This window comes from Drosophila simulans, unplaced genomic scaffold, assembly GCF_016746395.2.
Source record: "Drosophila simulans strain w501 unplaced genomic scaffold, Prin_Dsim_3.1 Segkk6_quiver_pilon, whole genome shotgun sequence".
Lineage (NCBI taxonomy): Eukaryota > Metazoa > Arthropoda > Insecta > Diptera > Drosophilidae > Drosophila > Drosophila simulans.
The window spans coordinates 539,003-562,317 of NW_025416867.1; the positions used below are offsets into that span (position 1 = coordinate 539,003).

At 42.6% G+C, this 23,315-nt stretch overlaps 2 protein-coding genes and 1 pseudogene across 6 annotated transcripts in view; 2 read left to right on the forward strand and 1 right to left on the reverse strand.

Annotated features, from left to right (window-relative positions):
• LOC27208787 (unconventional myosin-VIIa) overlaps positions 1-23,315 on the reverse strand; it is a 530,661-nt gene that overhangs the window by 490,591 nt on the left and 16,755 nt on the right. The window lies entirely within an intron of this gene.
• Positions 18,165-18,677, forward strand: LOC123327432. Its single transcript, XM_044923847.1, has 2 exons — positions 18,165-18,502; positions 18,596-18,677. Exons 1-2 carry the CDS (start codon positions 18,183-18,185, stop codon positions 18,675-18,677), a joined length of 402 nt encoding a protein of 133 aa, XP_044779782.1. The 5' UTR covers positions 18,165-18,182.
• On the forward strand, positions 20,767-22,724 carry LOC123327433 (annotated as a pseudogene).

Consider the following 23,315-nt stretch of genomic DNA (forward strand, 5'->3'; position numbering starts at 1 on the left):
CGAGGTATTTGTGACAATTCTAGAATCGCAGAATCGCCATTTTTCTGAACTGTTAAAAGAAGTGCAAAACTCACAAAGAGACCCAAAAAACTCAAATGCTGTCGTATTGCCAAAGGATTTCCAGGATTGCGTAATCCTGAACGCACAGGCTCAGACGCTCAATCCTGGTGCTCAACACTGGACTACATATTGTCCGAAAATCAACTGGGCGGCAGCGCTCTTGTGATGACCCTCAGCAAGTCGCTGGAAGGGAGTCCATCTCATTGGCTGTCTTAGACGTGCTTTCCTGGCATAACATGGACTCAGTTCCGATAATTATTTTTGCAACATTTTGCGGGAACAGAGACATTAGCTGCAGCAGTTATGAATCTGCTAAATGGATTCCCTATGGAAGGAGAGTGCTTGTCATTATACGGAAGCCGAATGGTTACTTCGCTTATGGTCAGGTGGAAGTCGCTGAGTGTAGAACAAATTGAAGTATCCGTTGCGCTGGCGCATGCTGCTGGAATTGACAGACGTTTGAGGCGTTTAGTTTTTACCACCAATATCGACACTCGGAACGAATTGCAACAAGAACTTAAAGCTTATTCGTTTCATGCTAGACCGAGCCAGCATCCCAACAATACATCAGCGCCGCCAAGTAAACGAGCTAAGCTCTATTCTCATATCAAGTGTCGTAATTGCGGAAGAACTGGCCACAAAAAGGCGGAATGTCGCTCGAAAACAGAGGCAGTCTATACCCAGCAACCCGGCAAACAACACTCTGGTTACATAGGAGGAAAATACCGGTCTACTGTGACCTGCTACAAGTGCGGAAAAGATGGGCATGTTTCTACTGTGTGTCCTGATCGTCAGGAGCGTTCGTCATTTAACAAAACCAACATTGTAAAAGAAGTCAAGCCCGTTGGAGCTTTATTCCAATCTGGTGAGTCGTTCCAATTCTGTTTCGATTCCGGAGCTGAATCAAGAAAGCCGCCTCGCAGAGACTGTCTGGAACTAGAATAAGCAGCGTAGTCATTTTAAAGGGTATTGGTAGTAATACGGTTTGTAGCACTTTACAGAAACTGGAAAATGTGATTGAACGTGAACGTTCATTTTAAATATTGTTTCATGTAGTGTTAGACGATTACATCAAGTATGACGCTCTGATTGGTCGAGATATTTTGAGCCAGGGAATCGGCGTGACAATTACATCAAAGGCTCTTACTATGTTTAACGAAAAATCTATATTACCCATTGAAGTTTCTGAACGCAATCCTGATTTGGCTAATCTTGACACCGACGTGCATGGATCTGATAGAGACCAATTGTTATCAATATTGCAAGAGTATTCGGGTTCATTTGTTAGTGGAATTCCACAAAGCCGTGTGACTACAGGACAGCTAGAAATTCGCTTGATCGACCAAATTAAGACGGTTCAAAGACGCCCGTATAGGTTGAGTGTAGAGGAAAAGGCAAAAGATCGGCATCTAATTCAACAGCTGTTAGAATCAAACATTATAAGACCTAGTCACTCCCCCTTTGCGAGCCCTATGTTGCTTGTTCGAAAAAAAAAAATGGTACAGACCGCCTCTGTGTGGATTATAGAGAGCTTAATGCAAATACAGTATCCGAGAAATATCCATTGCCGCTTATTTCAGATCAGATCGCTAGGCTGAGTGGTGCCAGGTTTTTCAGTTGTATATACATGGCAAGCGGGTTTCACCAGATCCCAATTCACCCGAATTCAATTGAGCGGACGGCGTTCGTCACCCCAGAAGGCCAATTCGAATATTTGACTATGCCATTCGGACTCAAAAATGCCCCTGCTGTGTTCCAAAGAGCCATTAATCGTGCCTTAGGTGATCTTACCCACTCATACGCAATTGTCTACATGGATGACGTAATGATAGTTGCACATACAAAGGAAGAGGCGCTTGAGAGGCTACGAGTAGTTTTGCAAACACCTAGTCAAGCAGGATTCTTTCTTTTAATATTGCAAAAAGCTCGTTTCTTAAGTCTTGTATAGAGTATTTGCGTTTTGAAGTTATAGAAGATTCGACCAAACCCTAGAAAAATTCAAGCCCTTGTTAATTTGCCACTTCCGCGGTCCATCAACCAATTAAGACAATTTATTGGACTCGCCTCGTATTTTCGCCAATTTGTACCAAAGTTTTCACACATGCTGAAACCTCTTTACGCTTTAACTTCAAAGAGCAAAACATTTGTGTGGGAATTGGAGCACGAGCAAATACGGCAACAAGTAATATCTATTTTAACTAATGAACCTGTTTCTCACTATATTTGACCCACAATTTGCTATCGAGCTTCACACTGATGCCAGTGCCGATAGCTGTGGAGCTATTTTGTTGCAATTGAAAAGAAGCCTCGAGTTATCGAATATTTTAGCAAGATGACGTCATCAGCAGAATCGAGTTACCATTCGTACGAATTGGAGACTCTTGCCGTATACAACGCCATAAAACACTTTCGTCACTACTTGCGTGGCCGTTATTTTGTTGTGTTCACCGACTGCAATTCTCTTAAAGCCTCTCGTACAAAAATAGAATTAACTCCCAGGGTTCATACAAAGACACTAGAATAACAAGATGCGTAACGGCCATACATTGGTTTGGCACTATGCTACCACTTTTTTGGAGAAGGCCAAATTTGCTCTCTTTCCGCTCGCTTACGCTGAAAGCGTAAAAAATCTAAAAATAGAATTTGCTTGCTTGTGTGAGTAAAAACAAGAGACGAGAACGCGTATATGTGTGCGTACTTGTGCTAGAAGACGATTTTCGGGCCGAAATCAATTCTGATCGAAGAAACGAATTTGCATATATGGAGTTGTGGCCAATTTCGTAGCAATATGATGATATAAAATAATAATTAAAAACGCAAGCCCTGACTATTATAATTTTAAAGTTTTTTAAATTCATTTGTTAAAATCGCCGCTCGAATTAGCTACCGTTTACATTTTTATATTTATGTTAATAATTAATTATACTTGAAATATTTTAATGTTTAACATTAAAACATTTCCATGTTACCCAATTAAGTTATTTTTTGAACTATTGTTTTTTTTATATTTTGCGTCCATTTTTCATTCGCCAATTAGTTAAATATCGCTCATTTTTTTATTTATGAGAGAATGCTGAGCTTAGCTTGCTTTTATTGTCTATCAGCTATCATCACAGTCCACTTGCAATGCTTAAAAAGCAAAACTTTTATAAGTTTGTTTAACAGATCTGTTCTATGTGCATAACATTCATTATTTTCATAAAACCATAATGAGAAGGCACTACTCTCATTTGTGCACTTAATGCATTGCTCAACAATAAATGTTTTTATACACATTTGTTTTTTATTATTCTTAAAAATATTTTCGAAAACCTTAATGTGTATTTTGCAAATATTAAAAAATAAATCAGATGGTGCCTTTAATTTCCCGAAGTCCGAGGCACGAAGTGCGGACACAAGCACTCGACAATCATTGCCTTAATAATTTTTCACACGTTCCACTCTGGATACTCTAATAACAAATATTCGACTAAGGCAATTCGTTAAGGCAATGCAAAACAAGAATTTTTCGAATTCTGCCAATTGATAAAAAATAATATAGATTTAAAGTCAACGAACTTCTAAGGTGAAGGGCATATTTTGTCAAATTTACAATGCATGAGCATACGTGTGCACACATACAGTTGTCTGCTATCACTGTATGCGTAGAAAAGAGCTGTTTGCTGTAGCGCTCTCTGCTCTTTCTCTCTCGAACAAAAACTCGGGAGAGCCTGGAGCCACCTCTAGAGCCACGGCCAAAAAATCATATGGCGTTACGCATCTTGTTATTCTAGTGTCTTTGGTTCATAGGTGGTGGTCGTACATGCAATGTTTTGATTTTGATATAGAGTATAGACCTGGACAGCGTATGGCCCATGTTGACTTTCTGTCCCGGAATCCAGTTCCAGAAAGTGTTAGGAATTCAGCAGGTATAGTGGAAAAGCATATCAATTTGACAGAAATATCTGATTGCTGGTTGTTGGTTGAACAGCAAAGAGACGAAGAAACTGCTTCTATTGTGTCTAAATTACGTAATGATGAATTGCCCGGAGATTTGGCTAAAAGCTACGAACTATGGTCTGGGACTCTGTATAGAAAAATCCAAAGAAACGGAAAGTCTCGTTGTCTGCATATAATTCCAAAGCCATTAGGTGGTCTGCTGTCAACAGTGTGAACGAGTCAATCATGCACCTTAGATGGGAGAAAACCCTTGAGAAAATGTACGAGTTTTATTGGTTTGATAAAATGTCCAAATACGTTCGCAAATTTGTGGACAATTGCATTACTTGCAGGTTGTCAAAGCCTCCGTCTGGCAAAATACAAGCCGAACTGCATCCCATTCCTAAGATTGACATCCCATGGCATACAGTTCATGTCGATATTACCGGGAAACTTAGCGGCAAAAATGATCAGAAGGAATATATAATCGTGCTCTTACCAAATTTTTTTCCCATACCATATAGCTAGATACTATAAGTTGCATTAAGTCAGTAAGTTCTTTAATATCGTAATTTGGTGTCCGATCTTGATTGATCGCTGATCAAGGACGTAGTTTTGCGAGTACAGCGTTCCGTGATTTCTGCTCTGCACAGAAAATAGAGTTGCATTTAATCGCCACAGGTGCTAGTCGTGCCAATGGCCAAGTAGAACGAGTCATGAGTACTCTCAAATCCATGCTAACTGCGGTCGAAACTGGCCAGGGATCTTGGCAGGATTCTTTATGTGAAATTCAACTGGCTCTTAATAGCACGCCCAATAGAGTGACTAAAGTTAGCCCGTTAGAAATACTTCTTGGAAAAGAAGCAAGGCCGTTTGCTCTTACACCTATCGTAAACAACAAAAATACTGTCGATATTGAAAAAGTTAGAGAAATAGCAAAACGTAACATGGAAAAAAATGCCAAAATTGATAAAGAATGATTTGACAAGAACAAAGCTACTGTTGTGAGACACAAGGTTGGTGACCATGTCCTACTCAAAAATGAAGAGCGGCACCAGACCAAACTAGATCCTAAGTTTAGAGGTCCATTTGTGGTGGCCGAGATACTACCAGGAGATAGATATAAGCTCAAAGCGTTAAACAATAACCGAACTTATAAATATTCTAATGAATTTTTGCGAAGTATGCCTGAGAAGGGGATTACCACAGAATTAGAAGATGAAGGTGCAGGAAAAGACGGTGTGGATCAAGCCAGTGCACTGCAGTGAGGGCTGTGATATGGATCAAGTTGGTGGTAATCCGGATCTCATGGCTTAAAATTAAATGATAAACTAAGAAATGAAACGTGGAAGAAATGTGTTAAGTTAAGCTTAAAGAATAAACATATAAAATAATAATGAAGTAAATGAATTAAGAAGAAAATGTGTAATGAATTATTAACCCACGAGGACGTGTGCAAGGTCAGGAAGGCCGTGTCGCAGATTTATTTTTAATTTCAAGTATAACGACCGTTTTCTGTTACTTTGTGTCCACTTTTTTCGTTTTGCATATTCTTAGAACACGCATTCTCTACCTCGCAACAGCGTGGCAAATAACTGTTTCTGCCGAACGTAGTCTGGTCGCGGGCGGGAGCGAGAGCGAGAGAGCGATATTCCCGTTAAGAATGGGACTAGCAAGAAATTGACAAAAATGCCATAATCTGTGTTGGCATTAGTGTGTGTGTGAAGTGAAGTAAATCTCCAAAGTGTGTTTGTATTGCGGGTATTGTGGGTTCTACGCATTATTGCAACGTTTGTTCTGCACATTAAGTTTTGAACGCCGAAGAAGACAGACATGCCTCGCTCCCAAATTAATCGCGTAAAAAGGGTAGTACCTCTTACTCAACCTGAAGATCAATATCATCCTAATTTCGAGGTGGAAATCGACTTAGGTACGGTATTAAAAGTAAATTCAGAGAAGTCAACAAAGCGAATTCCCTGTTTTCGCAAGGAAAATTTTCGGAGGCTAAACAATTTTATAGCTGGCTTTAATTGGTCCGATCTTTACTCCTGCAACATAATGGCGGATGCGATTAATATGTTTTATACCGCAATTAAATCATTTTTCGACTCTTGTGTTACGATGTACTATCCGTCAATCTCTAAACCTTCTTGGTTTAATAAAGAGTTGACACACCTAAGAAATGTAAAGTCCAGACTCTATATGAAATTTAAAAATACCGGTTCTCAGTCCATCCTTTGTAAATATTTAAGCGCTCGGTTAAACTTTACCGTGCTTAATGCTCAGTGCTACAAAAATTATTTAAACCGTTGTAAGTTCCAGTTTGCACAGGATCCGAAACAGTTTTATAATTTCGTTAGCACTAAGCGAAAAACAAGTTCTGACCCTTCCTCGTTATTTTTTGAAAACACTACGCTTACATCGGATCAGGCCGATCTATTCGCCAAGTTTTTTCAAACAACATATTCAACTTTACCTCATTCCGAACAGCCATACTCTTATGCGGTATCTAAGTCGAATCTAATATTTTGCACTATATAAACGAAAGCTCACTGCTTAACGATCTTCAGCGTGTTAAACCGGTCTATTCGCCAGGTCCCGATGGAATCCCTGGCTGTGTGCTCAGATTCTGTGCGGAAGCCTTGTGCAAGCCTCTACTGAAACTGTTTACCTTATCTTTGGAATCTTCACAATTCCCTCATATATGGAAGGAGTCCTTTGTGATTCCTCTTCACAAAAAAGGTAGCAAACTGGATGCAAGCAATTACAGAGGAATCTCTAAATTGTCGGCCATCCCAAAACTTTTCGAAAATGTTATCACTCCTCATTTGCAGCACCTTTGTAGATCAATCATATCACCCTGTCAACACGGTTTTATAAAAAGCAGATCTACAACCACTAACCTCTTGGAGCTAACTTCTTTCGTAATACAGGGTTTCAAAAATAATCTTCAAATAGATGTCATCTACACTGATTTTAGTAAAGCATTTGACTCTGTTAATCCTTACCTTCTAATAAAAAAAACTTGATCTTATAGGTTTCCCTGTTGATCTTCTAAATTGGATTTCAAGCTATCTGAATGGCAGGACACAACAAGTCCTCTTTAAAAATTCGTTATCTTCTATTCTCCGAGTCACATCCGGTGTCTCACAAGGGAGCCATCTTGGTCCGCTTCTTTTTACCTTATTCATTAACGACCTCCCCTTAATAATAAAACATTCGCGTGTACTTATGTACGCAGACGATGTTAAATTATGCCTCCAGTACAAGGAAACTTCGTGCCATTTGGACTTACAATACGATCTAGACCGATTTCAAATATGGTGCCGGGATAACATATTAGACTTAAATGGCTCCAAGTGTAAAGTTATGACCTTTTGTCATAAGTGGGTGCTCTTTGGACAGAATAACACGAGTTGTTGATCTTGGTGTTCTTCTGGACCCAAAACTAAAATTTTCTGACCATATTTCGTCTATTGTCAATAAGGCCAGGGGTGTGCTTGGTTTTATAAAAAGGTGGTCTAAGGAATTTGATGACCCTTACTTGACTAAAACCTTATTTATTTCGTTAGTCCGTCCGATTCTCGACTACGGATCACCTGTTTGGAGTCCACAATACGCAGTCCACTCGGACCGCATTGAATCGGTCCAAAAAACTTCTTACTTTTTGCCTTGCGGCGCCTAAATTGAGATGCAAACCGTATATTACCTCCTTATTCCAGTAGACTACTTTTAATTAATTTACCGTCCCTAGCTAACCGTAGAACTATGGTTGGAACAGTCTTTATTTGTAAGCTTATTCGTGGGGATGTTGAGAGTCCCGACTTGATTAGTCGGCTTAACTTCTCGGTTCCAAGTAGATTCACTAGAAACTATATAACCCTTATCTTAAATCATTGTAGATCTAATTATGAGTTACATGACCCTTACAGAGTTTTATGTTCTGACTATAATAGACTTTATCCTATTATCTGTAATCTTGACTCTCTGCCGCTATTAAAGCAATCGATTTTATCTTTTCTATTACATAATTAGATCCTACTAACACTAATATTTAACATAGTTATTCCACATTATATTCACGTTCTATTTTTTATATCGCGTCTATATCTTCTCGCGAATCGAGCCGTACAATACACGGCAGCGCCCCTCGGTCGGTTGGGCGGGAGGTGTGGCCGTGGGACCCGTGTCGGCGCGGTAGAGTATAAAAGTGATTTAGATCCGACATATACATATTTTGATAATTAATTATGTGTAATATATATAACATTCATTATTTACTTAAAACCATAATGAGAGAGCACTACCTTTATTTGTGCACTTAATGCATTGCTCAATAATAAACTTTTTTATACACATTTGTTTTTTATTATTTTTAAAATATTTCAAAAAACTTGAATGTGTATTTTACAAATATTAAAAAAGAAGATCAGATGAGCCTTTAGTTTCCCGAAGTCCGAGTCTATTGACTAATAAAAATTTATAAAATAAATACAAACATGAAAACTCTTTATCTTGAGGCACGAAGTGCGGACACAAGCACTCAACTATCATTTCCTTATTAATTTTTCACACGTCGCAAGTCGAATACTCTAATGACAAATATTCTAATATAAAGCTATTTGTAAAATTAATTTCGTATATTATGTATGTACATAGATTCAACTATTACTATTTTTAAGCTATATTTAAATAATAATAACATTAAGGCAATTCCAAACATGGTGCCAATTGATCAAAAACAATATAGATTTAAAGTCTAAGAACTTCTAAGGTGAAGGGTATATTTTGTCAAATTTACAATGCATGAGCATACGTGTGCACACATACAGTTGTCTGCTATCACTGTAAGCGTAGAACTACAGCTGTTCGCTGTAGCGCTCTCCGTTCTTTCGCTCTCGAACAAAAATTCGAAAGAGCCTGGAGCCACCTCTAGAGCCACGGCGAAAAAATCGTGTTCCAAAAAATCGTATGGCGTTAGGCATCTTGTTATTCTAGTGTCTTTGGTAAAGGATTGTTTCCATCTTGCTTACTTTTACTTCTTCATCATAAGATGAATTGATTATCCGGATTTTTTCATTTATTGTTTTGTATAATTTTTCGACCCGTTTTTTGCTGTATGGAGCTGTAATTCGATTTCTTCTCCTTCAAGACATCGCTTCAAAGCTTAACTGGAGAAAGTTACGACTCTGTCTGCCTTTACTAATTTGAGTTTACCTTATTGATTAAAAATGCGCATTAATGCGTTTATGCATTCTATTAAATCATTAGTTTTAATTTGATCGAGTGTAGCGAATTTAGAATAAATATCAATGCAACTGATGCAATGTTTTCCCTCAGATGTACAAATTTTTCTCGGCAATGTTCCGGTTTAGGTGTGATTTTTAAAGACATTTTTGTGTTTCTAAGTTAAGTTGCATACAACTTTGCTTCATATTTACTTATCAAAGGACGATAGAATAGGAGTGGGTATGCCAAAACATTTCTTATATAATGATACTTTTAATATAATATTCAAATGATTATACATATTTAACAAAATTGTGTTTTGCACTGTATGCGTATTTTCTTAAAGCTAGTCAAAATAAGGCGAACTTTTCTTGGTCATTAGAATAGACGCACTTTGGCTTTTTAATTTTTAAAGGAAAAGCATTTGGATTTTAAATTAAATTATTATTTGGCGTTACTATTTGATTTATTTGCAATAAAAAAAATGATTTCAGTAATGAGTACGGCCTCCTTTGTTAGTTATAACTTCATAAATCCGGTCCTTTGTAGAATGATTCAAGGAATCTATGTAGTTCAAGGAAATCTCGCTCGTTTAATAGCTCCAGTTAACGTTTCCTTATCTTCGTATTGCTTTCCTCCTTCGTATACTTTCAAGCATTTTCAATTACGTTAACATCTGGAGAATATAGTGGCCAGGTCATGATAATTACTTTTTGACTCGAAATAAAAGACTTTACTTTAATTATAATCACTGAAAGGTTCGTGTCAAACAATACGCACCTTACAAAGTGGATTAAGTGAAATTAGTTTTCGCGGTAATAAACTTATGGACAAGTCCAGAATACTGGCACACATAGCAAATAGTGACCCCCCAAGTCACTAACAGTGAAATAATAGTGAAACGAAAACATTTTCATTAAAAAATACAAAGTTAAGTTTCTCGAACTGGGGCTCCGCTGCCCAGCTGCCACGCGATCGCACAAACAGCTGTTTGCGAGCTTAAAGCTTTCTATCCCAGGGTTCAAGTTTTGGCTAGAACCCTGGTGATTTGGTGCACACTTCAATATGAACACTTTAAATGAAACCGCTGCGGCTGATGAATCGTTGGATACTGCGTTTCTCTCGAGCCCCCAATGTGCTGCCCCGCAGCGCTTTCAAAAAATAAAGCGAAAGTCTCGTGCTTCTCCGGAGACTGAAAGGAAAAAACCCAAATCAACCATCGGCAAACAAGGGGAAAACCCTTCGGCTACAGAACCTAGATATGGCGGCAATTCAAACCGATTTGGTTTACTTGCGCATCTCACAGCCGACAAACAAGTAGGCAATGAAATTGGCGATCTGTATGACCAGCCCAGTACCAGTCATCAAGCTGCAATTGCTGCCGCTAAGCGGGATGCAGCCTCCGCTGGTACCACTAGCTCAGCCAAAAAGGCGCAGTCCAAACCACCTCCTATAGTAATGGAGGGAGTGGACGACGTATGCCTGATGATGCAGAGCATCGAAAATATAGTGGACCTAGAAAAGGTTGAGGCTAGGGCGTCAATGAGCGGTGTCCTAAGGCTTTACGCGGCTGACGCTAATACATTTCGCACCATAGTGAACTGGCTCGAGATCGAAGAGTATGAGTTCCACTGCTACCAGCTTAAAGAGGACAGGCCTTACAGGGTATGCGTGAAAGGCCTGCACCACAGTACGCTGCATCACCAAATCAAGGATGAGCTGGAAAAGATCGGGCACAAGGTTCTCGATATTCACACACCGCTTAGGCGAAACGAACCGGGTACCTCAAAAGCGTCGCCAGTCAATATGTTCTTCCTAAATATTGCTGCTGCGGCAAACAATAAGGAGATCCTGGCGGTAAAGGCACTATGCCATATGAGAGTAGTTATTGAGCCTCTCCGCAAGCGTAACGCTGTTGTCCAGTGCCATCGTTGTCAGCAGTTTGGCCACACAGCCAAATACTGCCGTAAGGCCCATATTTGTGTGAAATGTGCCGGCGAACACCCAGCCGAGGACTGTACCAGGCCACGCATCGAGCTGTGCACTTGCTACAACTGTGGCGGTCAGCATCCTGCAAACTATAAAGGTTGCAGCAAGCTACAAGCGTTCCTGCAGCGATCCAGACCCAGAAGTGGAGTGGCTGGAAGAACAGAAGTAAGCGAGCGACCAACTACACGGGGCTTAGCTGGAGGTAAGGAGATCCCCTCTTCTCGAGGCGGAATATCTTATGCAGATGTGGCTAGAGGGTCCATTCACCACAAGCAACCAATGAGCCTGACGCACCAGCAACAGAAGCAACAGCAACAGCCCCAGTCGTCAAAGGAGCCGCAGCCGGACAAGGGCGTCTAGGGGTACACTCCAGCGCTCGACGGATGCTAGCAGCAGCATTGAAGCCATCCTGCAGACGTTTAATGAGAACATTAATTCTTTGCGCTCGATTCAAGAGAAGCAAATGGAATTAATGATGATGATGATGAAGCAACAGCAACAACAGTCACATCAGCAGGGGCAGATTATCAATCTGCTCACTGCTCTCCAAGCGCGTCAAGCGCCATAATGATGCCGCTGCGCATCCTAGTGTGGAACGCCGACGGCGTATCCACGAAGTTGCCTGAAGTAGAGTGCTTCGTGCGACGTCACGAAATCGATGTATTACTGCTCAGCGAGACACACTGCAAGGGGGCAGAGACGCCTAAGCTATTCGGATTTGTAGCCTACACTGCCAATGATCCGAGTGGTGGCAACGCCAAAGGCGGAGCAGCTATCTTAATCAAAAATAGCCTTGCCCACTTTCCGCTAACACCAATAGCCACTGCCAAGGTGCAACTTGCGCCGGCGGTTATTGAAACGGCACTTGGTCCTATAAGCTTTGGAGCGGTCTACTGCCCACCGAGATTTGCATGGACTACGGACGAGTTTAAGGACATTTTGGAAGAGTTCCAGACGAAGTTCATTGTTGCAGGCGATTGGAACGCGTCCCACTGGCTCTGGGGTGCGGGAAGGAGCAACCAAAGAGGCATTGCATTAGCGAATCTCGTCCTAAATTCGGAGGTGGACTCACTAGCAACAGGAGGACCAACAAGATACCCGTACGGCAGTAGAGGCTCACCAGGGTACATCGATTTTGCACTGACAAAGGGTGTGCTGGGCATCCACGCTAACATAAGTGCGGTTGTTGAGCTTAGCTCCGACCACCTGCCTCTGGTAATTACGCTGGATGCGGGGGCAATATCCTACCCTAAGATGGAGCGGCTTATCACTAGGCGTACTAACCTGGAGGTATTCCAATCGCAACTGGAGTCCACACTGCCCCTCAACACTGCCTTAAACTCTGGACAGGACGTTGATGATGCTATCGAACTGCTCACCAACAATATCAAGTCAGCAGCTAGACTGGCAACTCGCAGAATATCTCGGCAGCCCGCGGCAGATCGAATCCCAATACCCAGGGAGATCCTGCTGCTTATAGCTGAGAAGAGACGCTTACGCACTAGGTGGATGAGGTCTCGGCACCCGTTGGACAAAACGGAATGGAATCGAGCGCTGAGCAGGCTCCGATGCGCGTTGGTGCTGCACAAAGCTGCATGGTTCGACGAAAGGCTTGCCAACACTGGAGTCGAAAGCGAAGCGACGCATTCGCTGTGGAAGGCCACGCGCGCAATCAAAAGGCGTTGCACGAGGAAGGCGCCTCTAGTAGATAGCAACGGGACATGGTGTCGGACCGACTTGGGACAAGCGGAGGTATTCGCTGCGCACCTCGCCGAGCGATTCCAACCATTCAAGCTTGCCAGCCTGCAACAGGTTGAAGAAACTCAGGACCAGCTGAACCAAGCGCTTCAAATGGATATGCCAATCACGCCGTTTGAACCCTGCGAGGTAGCCGAAGTCATTGTGCGCCAGAGTAACAACAAAGCACCTGGACATGACGTCATCTGCAACGCCACATTGAAGGCCCTGCCCAGACAAGCGATCCTCTACATAACGTTGGTTTTCAACGCTATTGTGAGGTTGCAATACTTCCCTTATCAGTGGAAGCTCGGGATAATCTCCAGGATCCACAAACCTGGCAAGCCGGAAAGGGAGCCCGCCTCCTACCGGCCGATCAGTCTCCTCCCTTAAATTTCGAAGGTGTTTGAGAGACTGATTGCTGTCAGGATTGTAAGGATTATGGAAGCCCAGGGGATTACCCCTGAGCACCAGTTCGGTTTCCGTGCTGGCCACTGTACTGTCGAGCAGCTCCATCGAGTCGTCGAGCAAATTCTGACTGCCTACGACAGTAAGGAATATTGTAACAGCCTCTTCTTGGACATTCGAGAAGCGTTTGATCGAGTGTGGCACATTGGACTCCAACTGAAAATCAAGCAGACGCTGCCTGCTCCATATTTTGGGTTGCTAAAATCGTACCTGGAAGGAAGGAGGTTCGCTGTGCGCTTTCATTCAGCAATTTCCCCCGAGCACAACGTGGCAGCTGGTGTTCCACAAGGTAGTGTCCTCGGCCCCCTGCTCTACTGCCTGTATAGCCACGACGTGCCGCAGCCAGATGTAAGCCTTTACGAGAAATCTATGTTGGCCACATTTGCCGATGACGTGTGCGTCACCTACAGGTCCCGATGCGAGCACGACGCAGCCGATGGTATCCAGGACTTTGCATACCGGTTCTCGGAATGGGCAAGACGTTGGAACATTGGCATCAATAGCAGTAAATCCAACAACGTCTGCTTTACTTTAAAGCGGAGAACGCCACCGCCCGTCTACATCGAGGAAGCCCCCGTACCACAGCCGAACGCAGCAAAGTACCTTGGAGTGCTTCTGGATCGCAGACTCACATTTTCCAAGAATGTGACCGACATCAGAACGCGCCTACGTGCTAAGGTGGCGAAGCACTACTGGCTACTTTCTTCGCGCAGTAAATTGTCGCTATCCAACAAGCTGACAATTTACAAACAGATCTTAGCACCAAACTGGAAGTATGGGTGCCAAATCTGGGGCTTAGCATGCGACAGCCACATCAAAAGGATCCAGGCTATTCAAAATAAGGTAGCAAGACTCATCACCGGCTGCGAGTGATTTGTTCGTAACACCACCCTGCACAGAGACCTGAAACTCGCAACGGTATTTGACGAAATAAACCAGCACTCGAGCAGATACCATGACAGGCTGGAGCGCCACAGAAATCGGCTGGCCAGTGCTCTAAACAGATCTCGCCCACCAAGGAGGCTCAATAGAAGGCAACCGAGGGATCTCATTACCCGATCTCCTTTGACAAGGGTCCGCAGGAGCTGACGCTTATCTTAAATTCTAAATCCTATTTGTTATATGTGATTGTTATGTAATTGTAGTTAAATTACTGTAAATTTGAAAAAGCTAACTATAGTTAGCCGGCGAGCCCAAATGGGCTGAATTAATAGATAAGAAGGACACAAAGGGGCTTCTAGACTTCCCCGTATGCCTTAATAAATAAATTAAAAAAAAAAAAAAAAAAAAAATTTTATTATGAATAGGAGCATTGTCGTGCTGAAAAATCCAAAGAATAGGAAAAAGATCTTTTAATTTTGGAAAAACGGACTCCAACAATGTTTTGAAGCGATCGACGTTCATCTTTTGATTTATAAAAATCAAGTCAATTGTTCCATAAAATGTGATAGCACCCCACACAATTATTCCCCCTTCTCGGCTATGGTGGCGACTTAAATATAGCTCACCTTTCCGCAAATCGTGATAATAATATTGAAATCCATTACGGCCATCTAAATTAAAACATTTTTCATCAGTAAAAACAACAGAACGTTAATCATTTAGACGAGTGTCAGATTGGACAGTCCTCGTCATTTATTCTTTCGCGAATTGAAGCCGTTTTCCTTTGCGTATTGCATTCAAGGGGGGTTTTTCTTGATTTTTAGACGTTTCAGGTGTTCTGCATTTCTGATTGTACGCTGAACAGTTGATAATCTTGCTTTTTCTCCGGCCAATTCCTTGATCTTAGACGCAGACTTAGCTGAATTCTAAGCAATTCTAACAATTTGGCGTTCTGCTTGTTTTGATAGTGCTTTATTTTTCCTTTGAAGTTATTCCCATATGCCTCTGGATCCTTCAAATATCTGTCAACAGTTCTGGAGCTGCAATTTATCCGTTTGGCAATGTCTACTTATTGACGTTCCAATAAGCTCATAACAGCAGCTTTACCCATTTTTTCTTCAAATGTACCTCGGAAACACTTTATTTGTTTATTTTTTGTATCTTTTGAATACAAAAGCTTACACTTGTCCACTTCGCAATACGAAGAAATTTAAGCTGCGTGTAATTCAATGACCAACCGAAAACACGTGGGATTGCTAAAGATATTTGTAGAATCTTTAAATGTACCGTTATTTTTTCGCAAATCAATCAGCTGTGAGCATTTTTTTTTCAAACATGATTCGAACTTTGATAAAAAAAAGCATTTTGGATAATAAGAACAACCACGGAAATGAATAATTGAGTTTGTTTAAAAAAAAAAACGATGGTGCGTCTAACCTAAGACCAGCTTGAATTGAGTTGAATTCGTTTATTATATTCTGAATTAATAGTTGGCTATTTGGAAAGTGATTTTCTTTAAATAATTTTATCATTTTCTGTATACCAGGGTGTACAAGTTTTTCATGTAATTGAAGTGTGATTTATTTGAATTCGGCGTATGAACCAACGTTCTTTGATAGGAAAAGACTGCGAATTACTTTTGTGTAGGTGGTATTAATAATTTCTATCTGTGCTCTTTGAATAATTTTAAAATCTACATCGCTTTCAATATAAATGGTAATATTGCTATGGATAAAGTTATCCAGTAAAATTTGTTTGGCCTTTTCAAGTGTCTTTACATCATATTGAATTGTGGTAATGGAGTTACCGAATATTATTGAATGCTCTAGTTTATTTTTATCGGATTTAATAAAGATAATATTTTATTGGATATCTCTCAGGTATGGTTTTCAATTAGCTTTCTATAATCAATTACTACCCTGTACTTATTATGCCAGAAGCATCCGGACTGTTGTATGGCGAATCACTTTCCCTAATTAATCCCTGATTTAGCATTTCCTGTACTTGGTTTTCTACATCAATTTCGAGTGTTTGCGCAAGTGAATATTGTTTCGAATAAATTGGGGAGTTATGTGTTGTATATATATATGTTAATACGCGTTTAATGGTATTTGTAAATGTTAATTTTTCTCCTTCCTTATATTCAAGATTTCTAAATTTATTTAATAAGCCTTTTAACTTTAAAGTTTCCTCCTGATTTAGGTGATCTAATCGAAACTGTGAAAAATCTAATTTTTTTATTGATTCCTGATCTGAGCTTGCAATTGATTCTGGTGTCCTTTGGATATACAAATTTTGGTTTCTTTCGGATTCTGAAGTAATTAATTTGTATGTTTGATCAAAAAGGGTTACTTTAATATTTTTGTAATTAATAACTGATTGAGCATTTTTCAACAATTTTCTGCCAATTAGCATATCGTAATTATTAGAAAATCTGTGCATATAAAATGGTTCGGGTTTTTTGAAAATACTGTTCCTGGGTAACATAATTGTTCAAGTTACGGGGTTTGGACTGTCACCCGCTCTCCGCTCCCTCTTACGTTCTCCACTCCCTCTTACGCTCTCCCGCTCTTCACCACAGAGTCTCCGAGGAGTCTCCGCTGCGCTTGGGAGAACCCAACGCATTAGAATAAGCTTTAGTGTAAAACTAACCACGATCAATAAAACATACGCCCGGTCGCGCCCGCGCTAATTCTACAAGTCTTAGAGTGTTTTTTCGAGTGGTCTTTTTTTCAGCAAACTAGGAATTTTCCAGGACCAGCACCCCCCAGCACACCAACATTTTGGTCCTTCGAGCCGGATATCCTGGATTTTTCAAGTTTGTCCTTCAGCGACCAACTTATAAGATAAGTACGAAATCTCCATACCTTTTAATTGCCGGTCTGCAGCAAAGGTTCGAACATCCAATTTCGTTCAATTTGCTGTCAGATTTATTGTCAGATCTAACGGATTTCTCCGACAAAAGGCAATTAAAGGAAATTACTTATCCATTTTCACGGGCGCCGCCATATTACCCACCGTTCTAAAATTCTAAGTCCCATTTTCCGAATATATTTAAATATTCATCCAGTCCGAACTGTGCAAAATTCCAAATGTGGAAAAGTGAAATTAATTTGTGCCAAGTTCAGTGAAAATTTCTAAAGTCCAAAGCTCTGCCAAAAGTGGCAAACATTCCGTTCTCGTTTCACTGTGTCCAACGCAAGCCAAATTCTTTTCAACACATTTTTTTTGCTTTAACTCCGCAGTCCGCTTAATACAATTTGCTCTGCTATACATACAAACAACAAACAAACAACACATACCCGCTGGCCATTCCAAGGAAAATATTAATTAAATATTTTCCCGCCATTTACCCATATACATACATATACATATACATTTCCATATACATACATATACATATACTTTTCCATATACATACATATACATATACATCTCCATATACATTACATATCGTACCGACATACATTGCGCAGATTATCTGCATTCCCTTTAACCAAAGTTTACCAAAGTTTAAATCGCCTGTGTCCCAAGTGCCGAAGCGGAAAAGGCGTATAACCAAAGTCATTTATACAAATCGCTGTTCACTCCGAGTCACCTGTCCGATTAGTCTAAACTACGGCGTTTCCACTTCGTAAGTTTTTATTATTAAGTGCAGTCTGAGGAATCTGTCTACTTTTTCAAAAGTGTGACAGGCTTCCCTTCCATTTCGTATTTCTTCGATTATGCCCATCGGGGACGATAAGAAGAAATTGTCCGCTGACAAGCCCAGGTCTATTTTTTCACCACAAGGGCCCAAGAGTCCAAGAATCCCAAGCATTTCGGTGAGAACGCCTGCGCAGATTTCCGACGACTGTGCTACCCCATCCAAAGCCACAGTACAGCGCACAGCTAAAAATATGGCTGCTTCAGATCAAGCGCTAGCCAAATTCATTTCGGTTTCTGACCGCTTAAGCGAATTTGAGGCTCAGATCAACACTCCGGAATCCGCAGCTCCAACCGTCACGATGCTTGGCGTCCGTCGCGACCAAGTCCGAACCCTATGGGACAAGGTTGAGAAGGAATACGATCTCTGCTCAGAGTGCCTTGTGTCAGCAGGCGAAGCGGCAGCAAGCAACATGCCTATTCTCAGGGCTAAATACAGTTATTGCTATTCAGTCTATGAAAGGTGTGTTGCCCAGCTCGTTGATAAAATCGAGCAGGGCACTTCTCAGTCCATCCCAACCACGAACGCTGCGCCCCAGGCCTACATTTCCTCTGCGTGGGAAAACCTGATAGAGCGTTTCGAAAATATACTATTGTTGGTAAACAGTCAATTGAAAATACTGTTTAAAGTGCAGTCGATACCACAGGAATCTGGGGCGGCCTTGAAGGTACTGCAAAGTACTGTTTAAGGTTGCTTGACTGCCTTAGAACTGTCAGGCATCAACACTGAGAACTGGGACTGCCTGCTAGTATATCTGTGCTCATCCAAGCTCCCGAAGATAACTCTCTCCTTATGGGAGCAGTCGCTACATAAGAAAGCCGACATCCCGACATGGGGAGAGCTGAACACCATCCTCACAGAACGTCATCGAACCCTAGAAGCAATCGATGATGTGAGACCGTCCGTACCGAGTCAGTCGCATTCCAAAGCGATAAACTCAAGTGGGCCCTCTAGAAAATTAAATTCCTACGAGACGAAAGTTGCTCCAAAATTGAAAAGTTGCGACTTGTGCAACAAGGAGAACCATCCTGTCCGTGTATGTCCGCGGTTTCTCCAAATGTCGGTTGACGACCGGTCAGCCTACATTAAACGGAAGCAGTTATGCTTAAACTGCTTCGCAACGGGACATCAGCTTCGCTGCAAAAGCACTCACAATTGTTTTACTTGCCGTGGCCGGCATCACACGTTGTTGCACCGAAACAACCTCTGTTCCAGCAATTCAAGCCCTTCAAATCCTGCAAGGTCAATTTCCGCTAATCAGGCCAATTTCGTTCCAAATGAGCAAGCCGGTGTTCAAAATTATTTCGCCACGGGCTCAAGAGCTATCCTTCTTGGCACTGCCATAATCAATATCTCACATCTTGGCACTAACTTTAAGGCACGCGCCCTGATCGACTCCGGATCAGAAGCGACATTCATAACCGAGCGACTGTTCAATCTAATTAGATTGCCATTCCAGGTGGTTCAAGCCCAAGTCTCGGGCTTAAACCAAACAGTAGCTGCTCAGTCCAAGAAGCTCTGCAGTTTCACCATCCGATCTCCGACTAGGCCCGTGTTGCAGTTGGAGACGACGGCCTATGTCCTCCCTCAACTAGCCGGAAATCTGCCTTCCTACCCAATTCCGCAAAATTTCCTTCGGGATCTTCCCGATTTTCCACTGGCGGATCCAAAATTCTATGAGAGCGCACAAATAGATGTACTTATCGGAGCCGACATCCTGCCTTCGGTGCTTCTGAGTGGAGCAAAAACCAACATCTGTGGCTCTCTCTTGGGGCAAGAGACCATTTTCGGCTGGGTACTAACTGGGCCAGTGTCAGCCTCAGCCCAAAGCAGAATTTCCTCTTTTTCGACACAGATCTCCCACGCGTACGATAATTCACTGGACAAACTCCTCACAAAATTTTGGGAGGTGGAGGATATACCAACAAAGTTGGTAAAAGAATCCGATTCCATGTGCGAGAAGAATTTCCTTCAAACGACCACGAGAAACGAGTGCGGCAAATATGTCGTTACTCTGCCTTTTCGCGACCCAGAACATATCGGTTCCGGGCTAGGGCATTCTAGGTCTTTCGCGTTGGCTCAGTTCTTAAGAAATGAGCAGCGTCTAAAAAGAGATGAGGCCTTGAAAGCGAGATACGATTCGGTGATCCAGGAATATCTCGACTTAAAGCACATGCGACAAGTTCTTCCTACGCATGATTGCAACGCCTATTATATGCCACATCACGCCGTCTTAAAACCGGAGAGCGTAACTACTAAACTCCGTGTAGTATTCAATGCCTCCAGCCCATCATCGAATGGTACCAGTTTAAATGATATTCTTCATGCTGGCCCCGTCTTACAGTCCGACTTGACCATTCAAATTCTGAAGTGGCGCTATTTCCGATACGTGTTCAACGCCGATATCGAGAAAATGTATCGGCAGATCTGGGTAGATCCGAGACACACTCCATACCAGCGAATACTTTTCCGTAACAATAGAGGGAAAATCAGAGATTTCGAACTAAAAACAGTAACCTTTGGAGTCAATTGCGCGCCTTTCCTGGCGATCCGAGTACTGCAGCAGCTAGCAGCTGACGTAGAACTCAGCCATCCAAAGGCTAGCAATGTCATTCGAAATTTCATGTATGTGGATGATGTTTTAGCCGGAGCGGACTCCACGGAAGAAGCTCAGCTCATGGTGCAAGAGCTCCGAGACGCTCTGAATTCTGCCGGATTTCCATTGAGGAAATGGACCTCTAACCAAAAGGAAGTTTTAGCGGCCATTCAGAGCAACCATCTTTTAAATACTGATTTTCTCGAGATCGATGCAGAAAGTACTACCAAAACCCTCGGTATTCGCTGGAAAGCAACCTCCGACGAATTCTTCTTCGTCCCGCCAGAGTTGGCTATCGAAACGTCCGTTACATAACGCCAAGTCCTGTCCCAAATTGCCAAATTGTTCGACCCTGCCGGCTGGTTAGCGCCGTTTATCGTTCGAGCCAAAATTTTCATGCAGGAGATTTGGCTGCAGGAACTTGGGTGTGACGAAAACATTCCAAATGAGCTTTTTCAGCGATGGCTTAATTTTCTTCAAAGTTATTCAGTGTTAGAGCAGATACGCATTCCACGCTGGCTATCGTTTCGTCCAGATTTCAAGGTCGAGCATCATGGCTTTTGCGATGCGTCGCAAAAGGCTTACGGGGCGGCCATATATGTCCGCGTAGAAGTGGGCAGCACCATTATGGTGCAACTCCTAACCGCGAAAACCCGGGTAGCACCAGTCAAAACGGGTTCGCTCCCAAGATTGGAGCTGTGCGGAGCGTTATTGCTTTCCGAAATGGCTGCAGCCATCATTCCGCAGATGCCTACGACTAACTCCGAACTTTACTGTTGGACGGACTCCACGATAGTGCTTGCATGGTTAAGCAAGCCAGCATGCCAGTGGACCACATTTGTAGCCAATAGGGTGACGAAGATCGCCCAGGCCACAAGAACAGAGATCTGAGCATAATCCAGCAGACCTGGCAAGTAGAGGAGTTTCCCTCCAAGATCTAGCCGATAGCCAGTTATGGTGGCACGGACCGACTTGGTTGCAAAATCCACGCAACCAATGGCCAACTCAGGTCAACGCTCCGGTGACCGACCTGGAGAAGCGTGCTCTAAAAGTCCATCTCGCAAAAGCTCCTTCTGAAGAGTTGTTGGCACGTTTCTCCAAGCTAGAGAAAGCTCTACGAGTCCTTGCTTATGTTTATCGCTTCATTCAGCGGTGCAGGAAGCAGACATCTCCATCTGATGTGCATCTACTGGCCACTGAAATCGCCGCCGCCGAGCGGTTCCTAATTTCGAACACTCAGCGCAGAGAATTCCCTGTGGAATATCACTGCCTAAGTGAAAAGCGTCCAGTGCCAAGTTCAAGTGCCATCCTAAGCATGAACCCGTTTATAGATCCGCAAGGACTGATCAGGGCATGCGGCCGTGTGGCGGCTTCCGAAAGCCTTCAATACAATGAACGCCATCCAGTGATTCTTCCGTATAACTGCCTGCTTTCTCGCCTCCTTGCGAATTTCACGCATCGCATAACTCTCCATGGTGGTAACCAGTTAATGGTGCGCCTCATCCGGTCGAAATACTGGATTCCGAGAATCAACAACCTGATGAAAGCAGTAGTAAATTCGTGCAAAGTATGTGTGATCCACAAAAAGCGGTTGCAAAGCCAACTGATGGGTGTCCTGCCCAAAGAAAGAGCATCGTTCTCCCGACCATTCACGTATACTGGCATGGATTACGCCGGTCCGTTCGATATAAAGAACTATACGGGAAGAGCATGTCTTATTACAAAGGGGTATGTGTTAGTTTTTGTTTGTTTCTCCACCAAGGCCATCCACTTAGAGCCTACATCTGACTTAACGACCGAGAAGTTTCTTGCCGCTTTCTCTCGTTTTGTATCCAGAAGAGGGTGTCCACGTCAAGTCCAGTCAGACAATGGCAAAACCTTTGTTGGCGCTGCCACCCTGCTTTCCCGCGATTTCCTTCAAGCCGTAAAAGAGTCGGTGACGAATGCCTATATTCATCAAGAGATGCAATGGCAATTTATTCCTCCGGGGGCACCCCATATGGGAGGCCTTTGGGAAGCAGGCGTAAAAAGCTTCAAGACGCTATTTTACAAATGCACGGCCACACGAAAATACACGTTCGAAGAGCTCTCCACGCTCTTGTCCTATTTCTGAAGATCCGACAGACTTGCTGGCTCTGACGCCAGGGCATTTCCTTGTCGGGGGACCCCTTATGTTCACGGTGGAACCCGAAGTAAAGGGGGAAACGAAATTCCTTCTTAATCGGTGGCAGCATTTGAAGGCTCTCCATCAGCAGTTCCGTGTGCGATGGAAAGAAGAAAGTCCTCAAAGAACTCCACAAGCGTTCTAAATGGCAGGCCCCGTCCAAAAATCTCCGCATCGATGACATGGTCGTCATCAAGGACGACAACTTGCCCTCTAATGAGTGGCGGCTCGGCAGAATTGAGTCTGTTTTCCCAGGAGCCGACGGCAACGTCCGTGTAGTAAACATCCGTACTGCACGTGGAGTTATTAAACGTCCAGTGGCAAAAGTGGTGCTTTTGGCGACGGAGTCTTCCGAATCTCCACAATAATAGGCGCTCCTCTCGTCCTTAGTTGTAGTTCACTAGCACTAATCATCCGTTATTTTTCATTTCGTTTTCGATCTCCTTTCGACATTCGACTACGCGCAGCAAAACGCACGCAGTGCTCGTGCCGTGGAGAGCAGACGTACCCGAAGTATTCAATCCTACCGATGCCGAGTCTGCCGCGGTATCCATCCTCTTCGGAAG

Bases quoted from the DNA above. Each gene is read 5' to 3' on its own strand.
- LOC123327432 (XM_044923847.1), top strand. From the start codon at position 18,183: ATGGCTGCTTCAGATCAAGCGCTAGCCAAATTCATTTCGGTTTCTGAC. The intron at 18,503-18,595 runs CCCAACCACGAA...GTTGGTAAACAG, and splicing joins CAGGGCACTTCTCAGTCCAT to TCAATTGAAAATACTGTTTA.